This window comes from Ambystoma mexicanum, chromosome 5p (assembly GCF_040938575.1).
Source record: "Ambystoma mexicanum isolate Mex_15411 chromosome 5p, UKY_AmexF1_1, whole genome shotgun sequence".
NCBI lineage: Eukaryota > Metazoa > Chordata > Amphibia > Caudata > Ambystomatidae > Ambystoma > Ambystoma mexicanum.
In genome coordinates, this window is record NC_090930.1 from 724,271,760 (window position 1) to 724,295,585 (window position 23,826).

General features: G+C 46.6%; 1 protein-coding gene across 5 annotated transcripts in view; it reads right to left on the minus strand.

The window, feature by feature from the left end:
- Window positions 1–23,826, minus strand: part of AIFM1 (apoptosis inducing factor mitochondria associated 1) — a 909,880-nt gene that overhangs the window by 754,828 nt on the left and 131,226 nt on the right. For all 5 annotated transcript variants that reach the window (XM_069613095.1, XM_069613094.1, XM_069613093.1 and 2 more), the window contains one exon: window positions 21,217–21,322. In XM_069613095.1, coding sequence (XP_069469196.1) covers window positions 21,217–21,322 — 106 coding nt within the window. The remainder of the gene's footprint in view (window positions 1–21,216; window positions 21,323–23,826) is intronic.

A 23,826-nucleotide genomic window follows, 5' to 3' on the forward strand; every position in this document is an offset into this window, starting at 1 on the left:
CTAGCGGGTCCCATTTCCCCGATATCAGATTTAATTATTTCTAAATGATTCGGGTAGTTTGCCTTATATACATTTGGCCCAGTGTCGATGTCAATGTTATCCCTAAGTAGCTAATCCCTGTTCCCCCCCCCCCCATTTTAATTGCATATTGCGGGATAGTTTCCCCACGGTATCCGGTTTTACCTTTAGGTTCAATATTTCCTATTGTCCGCAAATGCCATAGTTTTGTGTTCCCTTCCCGCCGTATCTATGCCCTTTACAGCATCTGCCTCTCTAATCTTAGCCAATAATGGCTCCATAAATATTGCATATAAATGCGATAGTGGGCACCCTTGTTTCGTACCCCTACCCAAGTTAACCGGTTCCGACACTAGTCCATTTAGGGCAACCCGCATCTGAGGCGAGGGATAATTAGCCATCACCACATGGAGGAAATTCTGTCCAAACTCCATTCGTCTCATTGTGTAGAATAGCTGCGTCCACCAGACCCTGTCAAAAGCTCTCTCTGCATCGAACGAGACGAGAACTGCCGGCTGGTGTGTTTTCTCCACTTTTTCTAACCGATGATATGCCCTACGCGTATTCCGACATGTGTTATCAAAAGGTTTTCCTTGTTGGAATAAACCCCCCGACTGACCTGGCGCTAAAAGTGCTGGGAGCAAGAGTGAAATCCTATCTGCCAACATCTTCATATAGAGCTTCGCGTCTAGGTCCATCAGGGCTATCGGGCGGTATGATCCTGGAAGCTCTGGGTCCGTTACCTGTTTGGGGAACACAATCATTCACTTAATTTAGGAGCCAAGATATCCTGGTATTGTTTATAAAAAGCAATCCAGGTGACCATTTGGGCCCTGGGCTTTGTTTCTCGGCAGACTGTTAATAGCATTCTGGACTTCATCTGTTATATCTCACTCTAGAATTTCCTTTTCCTCATCAGAAATTTGGGGGGGGGGGGCAGAGGTCTAAATATTTCTCCTGTGTGTCGAGTCAAGGGTTGTCAGATTTGTAGTGTCTGATGGTGTTCTCTTAGTGTCTCACCCATGTACTCATCTTTCGTCTGCACTTGCCCCAGTTTGTCCCCGAGTTCTGCTATTCTCTTTAGCCTTTAGTTGCCTTGCCAGCAGCTTATCTGCCTTGTTGGCTCCAATATAGTACCAGTGTTTAGGTAGAGGAGTGCTTTTCCTGCCTATTTATTACACATCATTCCCAGTTGGCCTTGGACACGTCTTAGTGCTAGTCACAGCTTCTTAGCTGGATTCTTCGAGATCTCCTGTTGAATCTCTTTCAGCTTTCCCTCCAGCTCCTCTTCCCACCTCCGTTTTTGCTAGTCTCTCCTCGCTTTTAGGGCTATCAATTTCCCCCCTCAGCACTGCATCCCATACCACACCCTGTGGTGGGTCTCCTGTGTCATTGTCCGAGATGTATTGCTCCATTTCCCTTATGATGTCCGCCATGACCTCATCTTGTAGACATTCTGTTGGGAACTTCCACCTCCATATTCCCCAATATGAAGGTGGCCATGACCGGGGCATGGAGAGGGGGAAGAGAGGGAAGAGAGGGAAGAGATCCAACATCAATTTCTTTTACCTTACCTACTTATCCGGTTGAAGCCCATATATAATCAATCCTCGATTGCGAGGTGTGGACCTGAGAGTAAAAGGTGTATCCCCGATTTTGTCCACTTACCGCCCTCCACACATCATGTACTGCCAGCATCTCCATTTTGTTTTTCAACACCCTAGATGGGGCCTGTGCCCCCGATCGCATAGTGGTGGTTCCTGTCCAAGTGGAGATCTCATGCCAAGTTGAGATCCCCTGCCAGGAAAGTTTCTCCACAAGCAAACTCTTGTAGCGTGGATAGGACCCCTTTTTAAAAAATAAAACATCTTGGCCGGTGTTATGGGCATAAATCGAGGCCAACGTTTTTCCAGTCTCCAAGTGTTATATTCAGAAAGAGGTATCGCCCCTCGACCATTGTTCCCTGAACCTGTATTCCTTGTTCGTCCCGAATTCCTACCAATACCCACGCCCTTTTCTCCCCAGCATTGGCCTGATATATTTGAAAGAATCCTCTCACTCTTAAATGAGGTTAGTCTGTTTTCTTAATGTGTGTCTCCTGGTATATTAGTATGTCTGTTTTCTTCCCCCTCACCAGCTGTTCCATCCTTTTCCTTTTAATGGGGGATTTATTCCCCTTACATTATATATGTCAACACATTTAATGATGCCATCCTAGTCTTCATTCCCTCCATCTCCATTTACTTTCCAAGACTTTGATTCTACATTCCACCCCCCTATATTCCCTCCCCCCCTTCCTGTACCCTCCCCCTAAAATCCCCACCTACCCCAACTTTCCCATCTGTTCACCCAGCCCCCAACACCCCGAGGGTGTTCCATGTTCTTATGTCTGGTCAGATGACATGTCTGCCGTGCCTGGCCCTCAAACCACCCAGAGTTATCTGAGTGGGGGTTACTAAACCCCACTATGAGTTCCAAGATTCCACTCCCATCCCACCCTCCTGGGCCTCTTGTTCTCTAACCTGGACAGTTCCGATCCTTCACAGGATCTAGTTACCATCTTTTATCCCAATCTTACTTGTCCACCTTGTATTCGTCGATCTCCATCTCTGGGCTTTATCGCCCCTTCATTTCTTATTGGCTTTTCTGACGCCACTTGTGCTTGTGACCTTTTTCCATTCCCACGACTTACTACGGGATCTGTCCCCACTTTGTAGTCCCTCACCCGCTTCCTGCGTGTCTCCTTGCAAGTTCAGAATCTGTTCTTCGCATGTGGTGATGCTGTGCTGTCGTCCGTCCCATGTGACTAGTAGTCCAAAAGGCAATGTACCTTGTTTCCTTTGACGCTAGAAATGTCACCACTGGCCCAATCTGCCTGCTCTTCTGTAATGTGGCTTGTGCAAGATCTCGATAGAGTTGCACCTCTTCTCCGTTAATTCGAAACCTGGCCTGCTAATCTTGCTTACCGCAGGATCAGTTACTTCTGCCCATAGGACATAATTGCTGCAAGTACATCCCAGGGGCGTGCCCCTGGTTCCCCTCTTCGTGAGCCTACACAATGTACCCGGTCTATCTGAAACACATCTTCCGTTTCGTCTGCCAGAATTTCTTTTCTGCAAACAGTTGCAGGGTAGTTGCTTTCTGCTCTTTATCCTCAATTTGTACCGAAAGATTTGTAATGCTTATATTGGATCTCTGAGCAATTTTCCAGGTCCTCACTTTGTATCTCCAAATTGTGCATCAGGCGCGCAAGATGTTCCATGGCCTCCTCCGTCTTTTGCAAGTCCTCCTCCCTATTTTGAACTGCCCTTTCAATTTTATCTGTTCTTTGCTCCAGTTTTGCACCATCCAGCTTTAGACCCTGTACCGATTGTCTCATTTCCACTTTCAGTGATTTGAATTGCATTTGAAAAGAGACCATGGACTGGTCCGGGAATTCCTTTAACCAGCTTTGCATGTCTACCTTGCACGTTGCCATCTGTCCTTCTGCCCCAGTTTCCTGATTTGGTGAAGTTTGCTTCTTGCCTCCGCCACGCGTGGTTGCTGTTGACTCTGCTCTCCACAGTTGTTTGATGCTCGCTATTTGTTTTGTATGTGGGGTTTGTAGGGTCGCCACCGCTGCCGCTTTCCCTCTCGTCTTTGACATGTGGCTGTTGGCCTATTCCTGTCCTGGCCTCTTCCAGTTGTGTGCATCGTGCACCACCTGTCCTCTGCTCGTGTGTCCCCCGCTGGGTCCTGGTCCGTTTCTTATGGCTCCCTTACTCCACCCCCAGGGTTTCTGCTCCTTTTGCTGGCTTGACCTTGTCTCTGTCGCCCCCCCCCCCTTTCCTCCATTCTCACCTGGGGCTTTGGGTGACCCTGTATCTTTTAATATTGTTAATATTAGATATTTACTATTGTTAATTCATCTGGCAATGTTGCTTTAATCACCTTCAGTGCGGCCCTGTGGGGGAGAGGCTCTCAAACACGTCCGCTACCCACAGCGGCCATCTTGGAATCAGGTTCCGTGGTTTTAATAGGTGATCTAGATGGGTCTCTGGAGCAACTAGGATTGGAAGAAGAGGCCATGGGTGTAGATGAAACTGAGCTTTTGTTGATTTTTTTTGATCTTTTATAATAAGGTAGTTGATGCCAAGGGTCTGGTTTGGAAGAGGAGGATGTTGAATCTTTAGTATCCATCGGAGTAGATTGAAGATACTGGAATAAATTGAATTCTTTAGTCGGGCCAACCGGAATTGTAATTTTTTTTTAAGGTTCAAGCAGTCCGTATCCGATGCCAAGGGTCTTCAAGAAAGTTCTTCCATCTAGAAATCTTTCTTTTGGCTTGTGTGTATTTGGAAAAAATCCAGTGAGACAGATTTTTTGAGCTTGAAAAAGAATAGAGTTTTTCCTGGCAGCTAGTAAGGTTTGGAGCGCTTGCTGTAGTCTTAGAAAAGAAGCAATAAACAGTCTGGGCGTATATAGTTGTTGGTAGAAAAACAAGGCCTTATTCAGTGAGCTTTTTGCAGTTCCAATGGAGGTGAAAACGTGATACCTAAAGTTGAGGGGATCCATTTAGTAAGTAAATGTATAGGGTCATCCAACTATTTTCTCAGGGAATCCTGTAAAAAAAAAAAAAGTATAGGTTATCCCTCCGATTTCTATCCTCTGATTCAGTGAAGTCAAGCTCCAATTGGTGATTTTTTTGCTGCACGTTTTCAAGGCCTTCCATCCCATCTTCAACAAAAGAAATTCTTTCTTCAGCCTCATCCAATCTGCCTGAGAACATTTTAATCTCATGTTTGAAGCCTTGGATTTATTTTTGAATATTGGAGGAATGAGAATCAAGAGTGGAGATGGAGGAACAAATATTGCTGAGCTCCTCAAAGATCTTCTCCATACAAGAGTTGAATGAAGAATTATCCAATAGGTGAGGCGTTGGTGTTATCAGCCATATGTGTATTGAAAGACAGTAATAGTGAGCCAGAAATAAAAAAGATAAACCTAATACTAGGCACGCAATCTCTTATTGCGACACCGGGTGTCAGAATTGAGCAGGCCACTGAAGTGTTAAAGCAGCCGGGGAGTAACGTAATCTGGCATCGAGGGACAGGAAGCAGACAGTCAAGTGAGGCAGAAAGGCGCCAGAGGAGAGCATCTGAGCAATCTGCAGAAGGTGCAATCACAGACCACACCAAAGCAATTGGAACACCCCCTGTGAGACCGCAACAGGCGCGGAATCAAGGAAAACGTTAAACCCTAAGTGGGTAGAGAATGTCACCTCAGAAGAGGGACACTGACGACACGAGAAACTCTTAACGGCATTAAGAGTATTGTCCTGAGCCACTCCGGAGCACAACAGGGTGCCACTTAATATTTTCCCTCGTCTCCGGTGGCCAACCTCACCAACAAAGTTTGTGGATATACGTAAACGAGACAAACCTTCAGAGACACGAACGCAGCGTTTCTTTAGATGCGTAGCCTCCAACAGCAAAGTAAGAGTTATTTAACTGCTGTAGCTCAGAAACTCAGCAGAAATGCACGGTCGCTGCCGTTTAATGGTTCAAATTGATGTTTCAGAGATAGTAGAGTTTTGCCCATATTTAAGAAATGATCTCTCGAAGGCAGAGCCTCTCACTTAAGCCACCATCTTAGGTGCCGCTTGGCCAGTCCACCTTGAATCATTCTGTCGCTCCTCTGCTGCTAAAGTGACGATTCCAGTGTTTGGGTATTCACCCATGCAGTTTGCCTTGGTCTAACACTTGTGTGCGCACAGGAAGCCTTTGGCAAGGTCCTTGTAACCTTTATGACCAAAGTCCATTACTTGTTATTGAAGAATCCGCTGGAACTTTGCCTTTTCTGCATCTGTACCATACTTGCGATAACTCCAATCGGACATTGAAAAACCCATACAAATGTGCTCTAGCACCTTGAAGCATCTATTGTGCTAGATGGGATTACCAATAAAATAACCAGACAGACTCAAAGAATATGGCAAAGTACTACTTTATTCTCAATTTAATAAAGCAGGGTCAACTGGCAAACATCGGACTGATGCTTGCACCCACAAACTGGATTACACAGTGGTTTTATTCTCCAATATGCTTCATCTACGATGTCATCCTATGTGGCAAACTGTAAAACCCATCGACGGGAGGGATTGGTTAGGGGAACATATCTACTTATAGGATACATATGGGTTATTTCATTGGCTGTCTCTTATCTGTACTACCTCTAAATAAGGAATATAGCGGACAAGATGGCAGCGGATTGGTCTATGCAACATTGTATAGCAGGCTGCCCCATAGACCCACAGATTGGTTGGCATCCCCACCAAACCTTGGACTTTCGGCTTGGCTAGCAGCACGTAAGCAAAACTAAAACCAGGTGCTTGAGTCACGGCAGATTACTCCACTTTCCCAAGTAACCCAATGTCTCATCAGTCCGGCCATGAGCCAACATTTCCCGTTTGTATTTCACCTTGTAGCCTGCTCTCTGTTCTGAGATATTCAAGGGAGTGTAAGCACATTACTATCTCCTTCCACAGCTTAATGAAGAGCCCTGGTTTTCAACTTCTGGATCACATCTGAGGAGACCGCAAATGGGTCACTTTCCTGCTGGGTGCTGTTTCTCCTCTTGGCCTCTGGAGACTTGCTCACTTCATCTTGTAGGAGCCCTATTCATTGCTAATTGTCCAATACTTTGGCTCTTGCAAATTTCTTCTTTAATCAAAAAGAAGAATTTCTCATCCATGGCTCATCTGTTTGCCTCCCTTTGTGCTTTACAGCCATTCCTTGAAATAGCATTCTTGATCCCAGGCCAACAGACTGCTGTGCACATGAAGCAGATTCTCCACCGTCCGACTCTGCAGCCCTGATCTGTTTGAGGTAGCTGAATTGAATCTTTACACAAGCCGGTGTCCATTTTCCCATCATGGCTGTCTTGCTGTGTTATATTTTCCTCTATAGCAAACTTCTATGTGTCTCATCTACCTTGCGTTGGTGCGCATTTACACTTCAAATTACTTCATTCTTCTTTCTTTATACGATTACTTTATCGTTTCGTACATGTTTCTCTTATCACTTCAGTTACATCGTTACTCTTCAGTATTTTCATATCGTTTCAGTATGTCCTCGTATAGCTTCTTTCTGACATCATTCTGTTCACGCTAGATTTCATTCAGCAATATATGATATCCAGAAGTGTGTGCTGACATCACTCCACACGACATCCTTCAAGTCCTTCAGTGCGAGGATACATTCGATAGTTGTCAGAGTGCATATCGTTGTTAGGGAGAATTCTCATAAATGTGCTAATTCCCTTCATCTTAGAGACCCCCACAGCAACTTTGCTGGATTTTAAGGACTTGATTTTTTTACCTGGAGAGAGCAACCTTTTCCCCCACTCTCTCATGTATTTTGATGTGCGTTTTACTCTTGTGACCTTTGATTATGGGGTTTTCGATAACTCCATTGGCATCATCTTTTCACAAAACCCTCAGTGCAGGGACACAGGGAAGCCTTACAGGCTGTCCCAAGGTTTAAATACCTTCTCTGGGATAAACTACTGTTTCCCAGAGAAAGTAAAGTTACATTGACTTTACTAGTTTCTTTAAATTCCTAGACCCAGCACACCCTATCTTCCAAAAGAGTGCTGGAGGGGTTACCTAGTATCCCCTATGTCTAGATACTCATTTAGCAGTCAAATGCTACTCTTTCCTATAGAAAAGGCTGGTGGCAGTGGTTTTACAACAAACTACTATGATTTTTCCCGACCGCGAACACCGGTAGCATTAAATCGTGGAAGCCATGTTTTTCAAAATGGCCTCTGAGCCCCCTTTGTTTAAACAGGTCCTGGTCTTTTTTCAACGTTTCTTTTTGGAAAGGTCCTTCTAGAGTTTGTCTCTATGTGCCAAACCAGGTTTGGTCCCTTTGTTTCTATGCCTTTGGCGGGCTTCAGGATTGAAGACCGCTGCTGGCACCCGAGTGTCTGGGGTGGGCAGGAAGTGAGGGAGGTGCACGAAACTCCATGTGCTTAGTCTCCTAGGAGACCCAAAAGCACTCTGGCATGATTGGCTGGTTGACTGTCCGGCAAGGACAGCCACCCTGCAGGGTGAGTGGCAGCTAGGCTGGAATGAATGGGAGAAAACTGTTTAAAAAGGCGAGTCTCTTGGCTTGGAAGGCAGAGTCGACCACTAGAATGAAAGAACCGAAGAGCTGGAAGAGGACGGCTGCTGCAACACCTGGACCGTTGGTTTGCCCGGTGAAGCCCTGCTGCAGGTCTGAATCGCCAAGTTCATCTCGACAGAGAAGCCCTTCAAGGGCGACTTCTCCCTTTGAGTTGGTGGGACCAATCAACTCATAAGCCACCTGGACACCATTCTCAGAGCTGCTTGTATTTTCCTCAGCGTGCTGCAGGAAACAGAATAACCAGGGAGCAGGACACCAGTTTATCTGCTTGAAGACAGCTACCGGAATCGAAGATTTTCCAGGTTGACAGCTTTGTGACCAGTCCCTGTGCAGTGCAGGAGTCCCCCGACATCCTCCCTCTTGTCCACACGACCGAGGCTCAGGAACAACGAGATCTGCAGGAACAGAAGTTTTCAGCTGCATCTTTTTCTTCAAAATAAGGTACTGTGAAAACCAGACCAAGAGAACTTAACTCTCACTGCGAACGTGCGTGAAACTTTGGCAACTTGCAGGCCTGGTCAGCTTGTGACCAGACATATGAACCTTTCTTCCAATAACTACTTCTGAGAGCCGTGGCAAAGACTTTTCCGTTTAAACTAGCAGAACCGTTTTTACCTATACAAGACACTTGTCCATTGACTTTGGCCTACCCATTACATTGAACTAACTCCTCTGGTGAACTCACTATTTGCACTGTTTTAGAGTAACTGTAATATTCGTTTTATTATATTACGCCTTTTTGCTCATACTTCAAATGCTCTGAATGCCCTTTTCCTCCTCCTTCAAAGTAGGCAGTAGTTTAATGCCTCCAAACCTAACAGTGTGAAGTACTATAGTATAATTTTGTGCGATATTGATTGCCTCCTTTTAGTTAATGTTTTCTAACTGATTGTGTAATAAATTAAGAAGTGTTTTACTAAGAAACCTTGAGTAAAGTGTCAATCTGAATACTTGTGATTGTAGACCTCTGTGTAACACTCTTACAGCTCACATTCCCACTTGAGATTAGCCTGGCTGCTCAGCTCCCTACCAAAAACTGTATGGTACAGACTTATACCAAAGGTTGGTTTTGCTTACACCTGTAGTCATAGTTGTGTGTAGTGGTCCCAGAGGGTACTGAATGCAAACTAACAATCGTCTCTTGAACACTCGATGCAGTATAGGCATAACACATGGTGTCCCATATGGGGCCCTTCTCCTCCTGTTCCAGTATGACGGTGGTGAGGGGGCAGGAGTTTAGGATATTATGTCCACCTGCTCTTCTACACCTAGATAGGAATGGACTGCTGAAGTCCTAAAGCCTCTGAAAAGTAATACAAGTCTTTAAGAGTACTGACCTGATATTGGTGTTGATTAACCTTGCTTAACCTTTTTATTCCTACAACAGAACATTATCTGAGTTGCTATAACAAGTGATTTTACTCACTTTTGAACTATGTACATATATCATTTTTTACTTCTGGTTTACTCACCAGAAGTATTGCTTTGATTTTTATATGGCGTTACTTAGCATGAAAGAGTACCGAGCGAGCATATAAAATAACCATTTTACTCCAACTACAAGTGTGCAAGAGTTTCTTCGGGCCTATGTATTTACTGAGTTCACTGAACTTACATACAGCTCACATCTCCTTCCTAAGCTAAGCCTGGCTGCTCTGCCATACTACCAGAACCTCGAGTAGTACAGACGTATACTAGAAGTTGGGGCCTGTATACCAAGGGATAGTTTTATAAGGTCTCATCATAGGTAGACTTTAGAAATAAATCGCCCAAAAATGAACACTGCACAAGTTAATTAAAAAATGCGAGATGGGGAGTTACCATGTCCAGGCCATCATTTCCAGTGTCACTGCAGGTATTAAGGGGGGGAGGGGTTGCAGATAGCCCTAAACTGCATGGAGCAATGGTGGCACTCTACTTTTCTGAAAAGGAATTAGAATGTCCCCACACTGATTTCAAACGCAACTGAATTGTCGCCACCAAGACATCCAAGTTGAGCTTGAAGTTACTGACACATTAGATTGAGAGCAATAGCCACATGGAAGCATTAAAGGGAGGTAGTGGTGGCCATCTTAACTCATGCCCTGTGCCTACATCATTGTTTTGATCTCCGCATATGGCCATTAAACTTAGTATGTGCATGATTCGCCAATACAATGCTCGTTTGTCAACATTTTATCATCATGTAGTGGTACCAGAAAGCCACAACTATACAAAGGGGACAAATGAAAACATTTTTAAATGATGTTTTTCAGACTTTTAAATTGGGGAAGGGAGTTAGTGTGTGGACAACAGTAAATGGCAAAGGTGGGGGGTGGCTGACTAGCAGCCATGCAGTAGGGCTGCCTCTCCTTTGTGCCCCTACAAGATCCTAAGCAACACTAGCCTTATCGTGCCCATTTTGGTGAAAAACTTGTACTTCCCGAGGTCAGAGACCCTCCTGATTGAAACTGCATCAGCACAGTTGGTGAGTTCTGGCAGACTGCTGTCATACCGGGAAAGAAACAAGATTGAACAGATCCAAGATGGCGGCCGCCACTCAGAAGTGTCAAGCAGGAACCTGCGTGACTGAGGGATGTCCACCGGGCTGGCCTCCCATCCCAAGAGAGACTCAAGCGGCCCACAGTGCGGCTACAGTAGAGGCGGTGTGGCATCATAGGCTGCAGGGCTTTGTGCTGCTGAGCACAACAGGGTGCTCCCCGGAGGCATGATTTGGCCATTCCTGGCAGGAGGAGTGGCCCGGGAAGCTGTGCTCCATAGTGCCAGGCTAGCACTGTGCTGTGTTAGTGAGAATGTTCCTTTCTGTGGCAATTACCTTAGAGACCTCCCTGTTCTTTTGCTTGACTCAGGGCTTTTTAATTTTTTACTCCCAAGGGAGTGAGACATTCCAACTCACTCATGTGTTTTCTGGACTATGATTTCCTATGTTCCTTACTGTTTTATGGAGTCTGGTAAACTCCATAGGCCTCTGCTTTTGCATTGAGACAGCACTTTTTGTGCAGTGCCACTGGAAAGTCCCTTGAACTTTTGTTTAACTACATTTTCTTGGGGGAACTGCTGTTTCACAAGAATAGTAAGATGACCCCTGTCTTACTTACCTTTACTTTATGGGTCCAGCACACACCATCATATGTAGAGTGCTGGGGGTTGCCTAGTAACTCCTTTAACACATTCCTCATGTAACATTTTGCTACACTAACTCACTTGAATGTCTGGTGGCAGTGGGTTCTTTTTTACTACCTAGTGACATGTATCTGCAGGCTGATAGCTCAGCTGCAGTGCTACACACCCAAGGGTGACCATTTTCTCAAAATGGCCCCAGTCATCTTCTTTCACCATTTCTTGTAAGTTAGTTTCTTCTGGGCTTTTACTCTGTTTGCATCAGGTTTGAGTTGTGTGTGTGTTTTGCCTTTGGCGGGCTTCAGCCCTGAAGACCGCCCATGCTCCAGGGTGCCTGGAAAAGCAGGAAGAGGGCGAGGGTCCTGAAACTTCCCAGTCTTTTGTCTCTAGGTGTGCCTGAGTGAAACCAGTTCCTATTGGCCAGATGGCCATACTTGTGGACAGCCACCCTGGTGTGTGATTGACAGCGTAGGGCTGTGAATGACGGCTAACCTGCATAAAAGTTAAGTTTTTGGGTTTAAGAGGAGAGTCGACCACTGGAGGACAACATCGGAAGCAGAAGACGAGAGAAGATGCCAGCAGCACCCCCCTGGACCTCGAAGTCCCTGGTAAAGCCCTGCAGCTGTGCTGACCCAGTTTTCGAATCAACAGGGAAGAACCGTAAAGGACGACTTCCTCCCTTAGGCTGGTGGGACCAACTAGCCTCGAGACAAACGATTTTGGCGCAACCCCTGACTTGCTGCGACTTTCCAAGGCCGCAGAAACCCAATACCTGGCGTACCTCGACCACCTGTGAGAGCATAGTATCCTGCCAAATCTTCGTGGGCATGCAGGGGACGATACATAAGCAAACAAATCTGCATCTAGAGTCCAGGACAGATGGATCAAGGAACGCCTAACCTGAGCTCTTCGTTCTTTGGCACTGAGAAAAGAGTGCGAAAACAACAAAGAGCTGCTGATCGAAGGAAATCCATTGCTGCAGAGCCCCTCTCTCGAGCGCTGCCACAGGAGCCTGCCAGACATCCTCCCTTTCATCACCTCGACCAAGGACCAGGAACAAGGATCTGCTGCATTGCATCCAGAAGGCTTCCAGCTGGAACAACTTCATTTCAAAACGTACTGTGGGGGCTTGGGGTACATTATTCTTTTGCCATTTGGGGCGTTTCCCATCTTTGGGAGTGTGATTTAACCCTACACCAAGTTGACCTCAGCTTACCTGCACTGGCCTTACAGCTTGTGCTTTCTAAAGGTGACTCCTCAGTTGCTGTCATTTATCTTTAACACTGACTATTTAAGAACTTTTTTAAGAAGAGCATCCGAACTTTGACTTTGCCCATTGACTTTGGCTGTCCTGGCTCCCTAAAGCCCTCCTTCTGAACCTATTGGCTTTGGCAGCGCTTGTTCCCACAGATTTTAAATGTTGAACACTTTAATGCTGGGATAATAGACTGCCTGCATCCCTTTGGGAGAATCCAACAGTTCTCATCACGGATCGGCCTGTTCTGATCTAACCCTAACCTTTCCTTCCTTAAATAAACTCAATATTGCAAAGGTGTTACTTATAAAACATGTTATACTGACCTCAACTGACGCCACCTCTGGGTCCTAAAACATGTGTAACATATGAATGAATTACTCACCTGCATTATTGTTCACCTTTTGAATTGAATTCTAACTTGGGATTAATGTAAGAACTAATTGGTGCTTTTTAAGGAATGCTTTCAATATCCTGGTGTATAAATAATGCATTATATAACTAAGTGTGTATATTTGGATACCTGCATTTACTGATTTCCTTCTACAGCTCACATTACCCCAAGATAAGCCTGGCTTCTCGGTCACACTACCAACTTGTGTAGTACAGGCCTATATTAAAAAGGTGGGTTACCTAATACCAAGAGATAAGTCTTGTGTAGTCCCACACCAATTGGGCTGCATCAATTCCTACCCAACACTGTCTGCTTGGCATCTGGGGGAGTGAACAAGGCACCTGGAGTGTCTCGGGGGGTAATGGCTGCTGAACAGGGTACTCCCTCAATGTGTGCCCCCCCCATCACAATAGGGGGCGCTTTGTCAGTGTGATAGCTGTTGCCCGATGTTGTGGCCCTCAGCTGGCCTGGCTGTTACCCATGGGCATAACAAAGCACGCCAAGAAGATTGCCTGCTGAGCATTCAGGTCGGCCCCGGACCTCCTATTGTGATAACTGAGGCCGTGCTATCTCTTGGATGGGGGACAGGTGGGAGATGGTGGCAGAGGGCTGGCCTGCTGGTCACCGAGGATAGCCCATCCCCAAGGACTGCGGAGGTAGCACTTGGGGCCTCTGTGGCTGAGCAGGGTGCGGGACTGATGCCAATTGAGCAGCAGACTAACACAGTTGAGCAGGTGGGTTTTGGTGGTGGTGGACCTGGCCCCGGCCTCAACTTGGAGGGCTGGGCGTCACCGAGGTGACCTCAGAGATTGAGAGTGCTTGCTCTGGGCACAAATCCTGCGACTGCCGCATGGCCTCTGCCTTACTCAACCGTAGCCAGCGTTCCCACTTTGGCCACAGATGCCAGGCAAGCAGCATAGAGGCAAGCAAACAGTCGTGGAGGCCTTTGTGCGGAAGGAGTGTGCAGGCACATTGCAACCGCTCGTCGCTGATGAAGAGAGACCTGCATCTTCGTCGCTGAGCCAGCAGGGGGAAGTCACATCCTAGCTGCAATTGCATCCTTGAAGTCGTCTCTGGAGCAGAAAACGGATGCAGTTGTCGTGGATGTTGGACTGCTGAGGCAGGTTGTGCGCGGGTTATTGGATTGGATAGGCACTGCAGAAACAAGTGATGGCGAATACGACCGGTATCGCTACTACCCAATCTCCGGTTGCTGATTTGATTGACAAAGTGCGAATACTAGAACACCGGGTCGAAGACCGAAGAGAGAGCAAAGATGAATAATATCAGGATCCTTGGTTTGCCTGCAGGTGAGGATGGTAACAACCCAACGTCTTATGTTAAGAATTTGCTCTTACAGGATGTGGGACCTAGCACCCCAACGCAGCACTTCACAGTGGAGAGGGCACACAGATTGCTGGCCAAGAGGGCTCCCCACAAGGCCTAGGATTGTGAGAATCAAACTATAAAGATAGGGAGAGGATACTGACCTTCTCCAGAACGTGTGGCTGGTGCACAGTGGCAGCATGCATGGCCTTTAACCGATCCTAATGGTGTATGGCTTGCCTGAGCAAACTTAGGAGGGACAATGATGGGTCGGTGGGGACTTGTTGAACCCGGGGGGGGGGGGGGGGGGGGGGAGGGGGGATGGCTAGCAGTTTGAGAACAATCACTTGGAATGTCAAAGGCCTCAATAGTTATATTAAGACTGCGAGTGAGCACTTGAGAAGGATGGAGGTGCACATTGCGCTCCTCCAAGAAGCTCACCTCACAGCAGATAGCCAAAATGTGGGGTGAGAAACTGAATGGATCACAGTTTTCTACATATGCTAGAGTGTTCTTATCTGGATGGCACCGTCTGTTTCCTTCAAGGTGCTGGAATCAATACAGGACGACAAAATGAGAATGGTGCTGGTGCAGGGGTTCATAGAAAACGGGGAGGTATGCATCCTTGACACCCATGCCCCTAATACCACGCCACAGCATTTTTCAAATCCCTCTTCTACAGGGGGACAGTGTACAGGGGACTGCATTGATTTTGGGCGGGGGCGGGAGGGGTGTCGAGTGCACACTCAACCCTCTGTTGGACATGTCCGATGATAAATACCGAATGCTACCCCTCCCTTCCCGGCCACGGCTTTAAGCTCTTTGCTGCAGACCTTAGATTTAGTGGACACTTGGAGGAGTTCACACAACAGCACCCGAGGCTATTCACATTATGCGGCACCACAGGTGGTACATGCCCGCATGGATTATATTTTCACTGGGGGAGACATATTGGGGGAGTTCACTGTCATTGAATAGGGCCAGGGTCCTCTTTGATAATGCCCCATCGATAGCTACATGACGGAAGACTTCGCCCAGACCGCCAACCCCCTACTTGGCGACTAAGGGCTGAAGCCTTACTGGATTACCTCAATGACGAGATGGAGTGATATTTTGATATAAACAAAGGCAGTGTAGAGAAAACTAGCACCTTATGGGAGGCCATTAAGATTGTAGTGGGCGGGGGGCCATTGGCAAGATGGGTGGGCTCAGGAAATAAACACTGGAGGACCATTTGGGCATGGAAGTGGCGATCGAAAAAGCAGAACATGGAATGATGGGGGAGGGGAGGCGGCCGAGAACCCAATGGCTCTCAGAGGTGTCTGACGGAATGGCACCCGTTGAGCAGATTTGATTTAGCTAAATATACACAACCTCCATGCAGGAGCCAAGCCGCGCAGACTAATTGCATAATATGAGGAAAAGGGGAGTGGGGGCTGGCCGTGTTGCAGCTGGAGTATGGAGGCTCCATTGGCGGTCTGCATTGGATTATCATGGGGATTGGTGAGCGTGCATGCGCACAGGAGACTCGCTAAGCCCCTTCCTGGCCCGTGCTGCTGCAGGCACGGGCTGGAGAGCAGGAGAGGAACTTGGTGGTGGTCGGAGGTGGGGCGGCAGCACTGAATGAGGGACAGGAGGAGGCAGCACCGGTAGTCTCCCTCGCGGCAGGCGTGTGAGCGCCGCACAGACCGCAGGTTATTCCAGCTTCAAGGCATGTTCTACAAAGCCTGGGGAGGAGGCGGTGAGCCCACTTTCCAGGCCTCAGTGTAATCGCTCCATTGTTTGGGTCACTGCCATGCTGGCTAACGGGGGGGGGGGGACCGGTGAAGGCTACGCTCTGGTAAAACACTGCTGTTAAGGAACGTTTCTCTTGGCATACAAAACGTTGCTTAAACTAGCCAATGAAGGCATATGAACACTCTTGATGGAGCGTTTGTGGACATGGGTCAGGAAGCATGCAATATTTGTTTGTACGTTGCTGCTTGCTAAACACACATTTGGGATTCACAGGCAGTCAGGAGACTGAAGCGTCTGAGGGGGGAACTAAACATTGGAATACCTCTCTGCCTCACGCCATTACTGCGTCATGTGTTTCAGCAAGCACACATGCTAAAAGGTTATGGTCTTGTGTCTTGTACATGTTTCCATGTTATTGCTAGTCCAGGTATTCCTGGTGCTATGTGCTTTGTTAGTTGCTTACCAGCTATGCAATGATTACTGAATGTTTGCTGATCATGAGAGCGTAATCCTAACCAAGAAGGAATATGCTCAGTTTAGTAGAAGTGTGCATCTAGGAGTTAAGAGGTCAAGGAAACGGGAGGCTACTTGCCATCATCATAAATGATGTATGTTCCGTTCCTTACTTCCCCAATTCCCATCCGCACCTTATCATCAATCCAGCTACCCTAACACCCCCTGCCCTATCCACAACTTCTCCCTAACCCTCTTCTCCCCCCGAATCCCCATTGGCTGCCTCGTGGTAACCCGTTGACTAGAATCAGGAGCCCATGCAAACCAAGGTGGGAGGGGTCAACTACATTTGGCTTCCGTGGTCAGGAAAGAAATGTGAGATACTCCAGGGGTGTGACAAGTGGCTGTGCCGCAGGGAGGAGCTACGAGAGATGATTTAGACCATCTGGGATGAGGGTGTAATAGTGAAGACCCAGAGTCAGATTAATGATGTTTTTTCTGCATACTATAAAAATGTGTACTCTGCAGGGTCATCGGATGGGAGTGAGGTCGACATCGCTAGATTCCCCGTTCACCCCCGAGGAAATAAGGTCAGTTATAATGTCCCTGCTTTCTGACAAGACCCCGGGACCAGACGGTCTGCGGGGGGGAATTTTATAAGGCGTACGCAGAGACATTGGCCCCCAGGCTTTTAGCGATGTTCAAAGAGACATAAGCGGTGGGAAAGCTGCCCTGTAGCCTGAGAGTCCATAATTGTGTCTGTACCTAAACCCGGAAAGTCACAGTTGGACTGCAGCACTTACAGGCCTCTTTCTATGGTTAATAAAGAACATAAGATCCACATGTCCCTACTTGCAAACAGACTGAAAGGAGTGATTGGAGAACTGATACACACTGATCAAACAGGTTATGCGCAGACTCCACCATGTGATCGACCGCACCAGACGACAGTCTAATACTAATGTGGCCTTGCTGGACGCGGTCAAGGCATTTGACTGAGGTGGGACTGGTTACACAAGACCTTGAAACAATTCGGCAGGAACAGGATTTCTGAGGTGGGTTCAGATTGTTTATACTGAACCACAATCAAATGTAAGGACAGGGAGGCAGATCTCCGAGGCACGAGAACTGCACAAGGGCACCAAGCAGGATTGCCCGCTGTCCCTGATGTTATTCTTGCCCTAAAACCGCTCGCTGCATTCTTAAGGGCAGAAAATGCAGAGGCAGGTATAGTGATCTATGGGATCAGGCATTTGATATTTATGAAAGCGGACAATATGCTCCTTCACGTTAACACCCATGAGGTAAACCTGCCATAAATCTTAAGACATATTAGAGCATTTTGCAGAGCTCTCCTGCATCCATATAAGCAGTTATTAGACCCATTTGTTCCCGTTGGCAGGCCCAGCTGGCTTGAACCTGAACCAGCCGGCTTACTTGCACCCAAAAGGATCGGTCAAAGGCCACATTCAGTTATCTGAGAATTAATGTCTGGCACGACTTTGTTATTAAGTCCATGGCATTGTGGAGGAGGTTTGCCTCGTCTGTGGCAGGCAGGGCTGCCCTTCTTAAAATGGCAGTGTGCCAAGCCCGGTATTGTTATATCATTTTGTCAATGTACCCCACATCATACCCGAGAAGTTCTTCAGTACTCTGGAGTCAGAGACACGATCATTCCTATGTGGAGGGGGACGGAACAGAATACCATTGAGCACATTGTATAGGGATTACAGTACAGGGGGAATCTGACTGCCCACATCAAATGATACTAATTTGTGGGACAGCTGCAGTTTGTAGTCAGTTGATTGGACAAAATGTCGTCACTTAAGCAGTATTTTCTGAAGGAGGTACTGTGGGTTAAGGAAGACCGACTCCCGTGTCAGCCCTGGCTTCTCGTGCTAGGCAGGAATGTTTGGCACAAAGCGTGGAAATGTATGGGAATCTCTGATCCTTACTCCCTGAATATCCCGTAGCTGGGATTGGCTTCGAAAGGCTACGGACTCAGTTATACAGATCAGGCGGCACTGGGAGAGCAAGGAGATAGTTACATTGGGAGATTTGCAGCTAGAGACAAGATTGATGGACTTTGTTACGCTGATGCACATTTCTGACATGCATAATGGGCAGTTTTTGATACACCTGGGCCTCGCGAGGAACATTGGTGAGAGGCAGACAGATTTTTGCGGAGAGATTATAAATAACCAGGTACTAGAGACTGTATGTGGTGCCAAGAGGAGGACCACACAGTTTCTGGATTATATGAACTGCTTAAGACTAAACTTAGCAAACCTTTTCTGCCGGTACGCTCAAAATGGGAAGCGGACCTGGGTAAGACATTCACAGATGCGGAAAGGGCAAGGATACTGTCATACACTAAACATGTCTCCAGAAACTGCAGATTCAAGCCCACCCGACTGTACACATAGAGACTACCTGTCCCTCCCTCTCCCCTGACAGGATATCATCGTTCCGCTGAGCGGGGGGCGGAGGGGACGGGGGTACTTGTTTAACTGTCCCAGATGTGTGCAGAATTACGCTGATTTGCTACGCATGTTATGGGCCTGCCAAGACATTGGGCGGTTTTGGAAGGAGATTGCAGAAAAGGTGGTTAGGGGGAGGGATTCAGATGCACACGTGGCCCCCAGAGACTTGTTTGCTGGGAATATTACCGGAGGGAGGGAGAAGGGACCACACAGTACATCTCACTAGGATAAAATACCTTATCTGTGTGTGTTAGCTAAAAGGGAGAATCGCAATGACTTTGAAGTCAGCAGAGGGTCTTAGAATGGAAGCTTAGTTGGCAGATTTGGAACGCTGGGCGAAGGCTGAATCAGCTCCATGGCGTAGGACGGTGTATATTGAATGGCGGAGGGCTTCTTGGAACCGTAGTATCCGCAATGAGACCCAGGCTCAGTGGGACTGTAAACATGCATGTGAATCGCATATAGGAACCGGACAGTTGAGGTTACACCTTAGGCACCTATCAACATTGTTATCACCACTTCCTTGAGAAACAAGTTGCAGCTTTGTAAAATGGTGTGGTTCCCCTTTGGTTGTTGGTCTATTTTCTTTGTGGGGATATATTAATTATGAGGGGTGGCCTGACTGTATTGGGGTGGTCTGTGGAGACTCATCTGTATGGGCAAGGTTCTGAGGGTGTAATCACAGCTATTCAGTCATTTGTCTTCATCATGGATGGACGGTATGCTAGGGACCCTACGGTGGCATAAACAGTGGATTGTGTAGACAGAGTCCGAGGTGGTAGCTCTTTGCTCCATCCTTGACCTCCTGATGCTGTGTTCCGAGGAGAGCTGCATGTATTGGATATGGCAGAAGCGATTTGGGGTGGATTGGAGGGTAAGAGGTTGTTGATGGGGAGATGCTTGTACTGTGGTTTCATTTCATCTGTATTCACTTACTACTCCCTCTTTGTTTGGTTGTGGGTTGTGTTTTGTTTAAAAAATCAATAAAGCAGATTAAAATAAATAAAGTAAATAGCATAAAGGTAATGCCAGACAATATTAATACTATGGAGGGGGAAAAAAATATGATGTCTCACGTTTGTTGCTCATCATAGGAAATTGTTTGGTACTATTTCCATCAAGCTTTAGTATTCCCAAAGCATTCAGAATGGTCATCCAATAATAACTCCTCAAAAGCGCAAAATGCGGTTTAATTGTAGATCAGCAAAAGTGCAAAGACTTAGTTCCACATTCTGAACTTGGCGCAGTGAAGGTGCTAAACAGCACGATTCACTGCGCCAAAAGAGGACACCCAGGTTCCACTAGTATTCTCAAGTGGGCTTGGGCGTCCTCGTAGAGCACGACAGTGCACTGTATGAATTGCGCCTGTTTTTTGTTTTAACAGGCGCAATCCAATCTCGGCAGCATTTTTTCTAAAATAACGACATATTTGTTATTTTACAAAAATGCTGCCGAGAACAGTTCCTATACACCAAAGCGAGCAGCTTCAACGTTGCAGGATGCAATGTTGAAGCTGCTCGCTTTAGTGTATAGGAAAGTGTTCATATACACCCGTGCGGTGTATATGAACACTTTCATGTACACCATGTACACCAAAACAGCAACATTGAAGCTGCTTGCTTTGGTGTACATGAAAGTGTTCATATACAACACACTTGTGTATATGGACACTGTCGTTTACACCAAAAAGGCTTCTTGTGGCACTCCTCCAGTTTAACGTCACCAAAAGGGTATTGTATATGTGTGCTATTTTAGCACACATATTAAAGTGGCGGAGTGCCACAAGAATAGCATTCCAAAAAACCAGTTCACGAATGTGGCGGTTGCTGGATTGCTTTCCAACCCATCCTAGCAACCGCCACATGTATTCCGAAGGTGGCGCATTCCTTCCAACTGCAGGAGAATGCTCACCTTCAGAATAGGTCTTAAGTACCGAAAAGGTTAACCCTTTTAACGTCCTTTTCCGTACTTAACACCTTGATGAGAGTGTGGGCCTTAGTCTGAAAGAGCCAGGTTTCGCCTTAAAATTTCTAGAGTGAAAAGGAGCATGGACATCAGATGCGGTTAACTTAATTCTACGGTAGACAGATGGCAATGTAATGAGCAGCTCAAAGTTAGGAAACTGGTGGGCTAGGAGGAATGATCATGGGACATTTCTTTGAGTACATTGTACAAACGAGGAAGCTGATTGGCAACAAATACAACTTGAAGAGACTGCCCACCTCCAAGGCATTGCTGCCTCCCCCTCCAGTGGCTACAAACCTTGCTTTTGGGATTCTTCAGACTTCAACTGTTCCTTTGTCTTTGTCGCAAGCGCAGATAGTCTATCATTGTATCGCTCTTTATCACCATTCAAGGTTTTCCAAATCTACAAACAGAAGAACAAACAGTGCATGAAGTCTCATAAGAGTTGTGGGAGCAATGGTTTTGAAACCAATGCCATACTCCCTGGTTACATTACATACATCCAAGCATACATTTGACTACTTCCCATTATTTTACAGTGGCAAAAGAACCACAGAACCATACTGGGAAATTATGATTGTTATAGGATTAACACATTTACTACAATTTTCTGAATATGTGCTTTTATGGCTTCATATAGAGCAAACCCAGCTGCAAGCAACAGTCATGTACAGGGGCTAGGTCAGCAAAATACACAGTGGCAAAGGGTTGTGCGGAGTCTGAGGGAAGCTAGCAATCCATTCCAGGGGTGCGAGCTACAAGAGAAAATGGGGATGGAGGAGTTGGCAGTTTGCATTGTGCTAAGTGTTCTTGAAGAGTAGTGTCATCAATTTCTTCCTGAAGTGTACAAGGGAGTGTGAATGCCAGATGGTAGTGAGTGGATTAGATAAACATTTCAGGGCCCTATCTGGAGAAAGCCAGTTTCCCGGCTTTCTCTTTCTGCAGTGGTTAGTTTCCATCCCGGCTTCTTGGGATACATTGTCCAAGACATTATATTTCTCAACCGTGTTGGATGGAGCACTGGTGGTGTTGCCTCAGAGGTGATGCAGGCCGTTTGAAGTGGACAGTGGCTTACATGGGTAGGAGATGCAGTTCCGGAAGATGGAGTGAGGCAGTTATAATATTCTCAGGGAGGGTATGAGCTGCTGACAGACAGTCTTCGAGGAGGGCTAATGAGGATGCTGCAAGCAATGCAATTTAATTTATTTGCATCATCGAAGGTATAGCTTCTTCCCGTTTGGCAACCTCTTGGCACTAGGTCATGGAAGAGAGTTGGATGGGTAGGGTGGTTAGTGGCAGCAGAAGGTGCACAATCAAGTTTTGAAGCAGATTCACAAATGCCTGTGTACACATGTGATTCTAGTTAACCTGGACATGTGGGTTGCGTTTTGTCACATAAGCCTCAGATTTATCCAAAGGGGAAGGTTAGCATTGGGAAGGGAATGTGATGGGATGACGTTATGGATGAGGTAGTCTATGGTAGTCACAATATACACACACAATCTCTCTGCTCCCGTGTGTCTTTGTTCATTTTTATGTGGAGTGCAAGGTGGAAGAGGGAGCGTAGAGACAGGTTAGGTGTAAGAGGTTGACTACAATGGTCTTGGGTTGCAGGGTTCATGTAAGATTGAGTGGGTCCAGAGTTCCCTCAAGGTGTCCTTGTAGTTGATGTCAATTAGTGTACTATAAATAAAAGGTGGCAGATAAGGTGCTTCTTATTGAGGTTTGGAGAAGTGCCAGGTTTTCAGCAGTTTCCATAAGATAGTCATCCAGGCGTGGTGTTCCAGACATTGGTGACCACCACAGCAAAGGTTGCCCTCCTGGTCCTTTCCAGTTGTACTGGTGGAGCATCATTAAGGAGGCCATGCTTCCTCATGTCTTGCCTGGGATAGAGGGTGGATTTTTCCACAATTACCAGGAGTTTGTCAACTCCATCAAGACAGGCAAGAATGAAGGCTTGGACAGGGGTTCTGAAGTCTGAGGAGGGTGGAACGGTTGGATTTTGCTGAGGAGACAGCAGATACCAAGCAGTCCGTTTTAATGGCGACAAGGGTCTTGAATGAGAGATTGCAGTTGGTTAGAAATCCTAGGGATTGAGAGAGGAGTGGTAATTCCTAGGGGTTCATCCATGCTAGCTAGGTCCTGTACAGAGCAACATTCAGGAACAAAAGAAAGAGCCATGGTTTTAGTTGATGTATGTCATTAAGAGTGCACATCCTTAGAGTAGTCTCTTCTGCACATTTGTGGATTTTGATGTCCAGATTGGTCAGTTGCCCCAGAGGCACCATGTAGATATTGAAGAGGACTTGGTGTCAAAGGAATCAGATGGTGCTCATCTGGAAAAGCTGGCATCTATTGGTAACGAAGTAAACGAGAACAGATTTATCCAAACCCATGATTGTTGCAAGGATGTGAAGCAGAGCCGTGTGAAGATGGAGGTTGGGGGAAGGAGTCAAGCAGGACCACCAGATAGGAATCTCCCTCGGATAATATGTGGACGGCATGGTGCATCTAGACCAGAAACTGAACTGGCAGCCACACATGTGATTTCGTTTGGAGATGGGTGTGTAATTGGAGGGAGACTGCTTTCTCATTGATATTACTGATGAAAGGTAGTTGTGTAAAAGGCCAGTAGCAGTAAGATCTGTCCCATTTTAAGAGGGTGGGAAAAGATGCATGAAGGGAGCAAAGAGTTGATTGATGTGAACAAATCGTTGATTCATAACTAAATGGATTATGGGCTTACTCTGCAACACATTTTACAAGAAGTGGGGAAAAGGTAAACTTCATTAGAGCAGCCTTGGCTTAAGAAAATGTGGGTTACGTCTCCTATGCTTATGGTTTTCAACATGGTCCGTTAAGGTACACTTGGTGATATGGGATGGAGGGATGTCTGATGTGGATGGA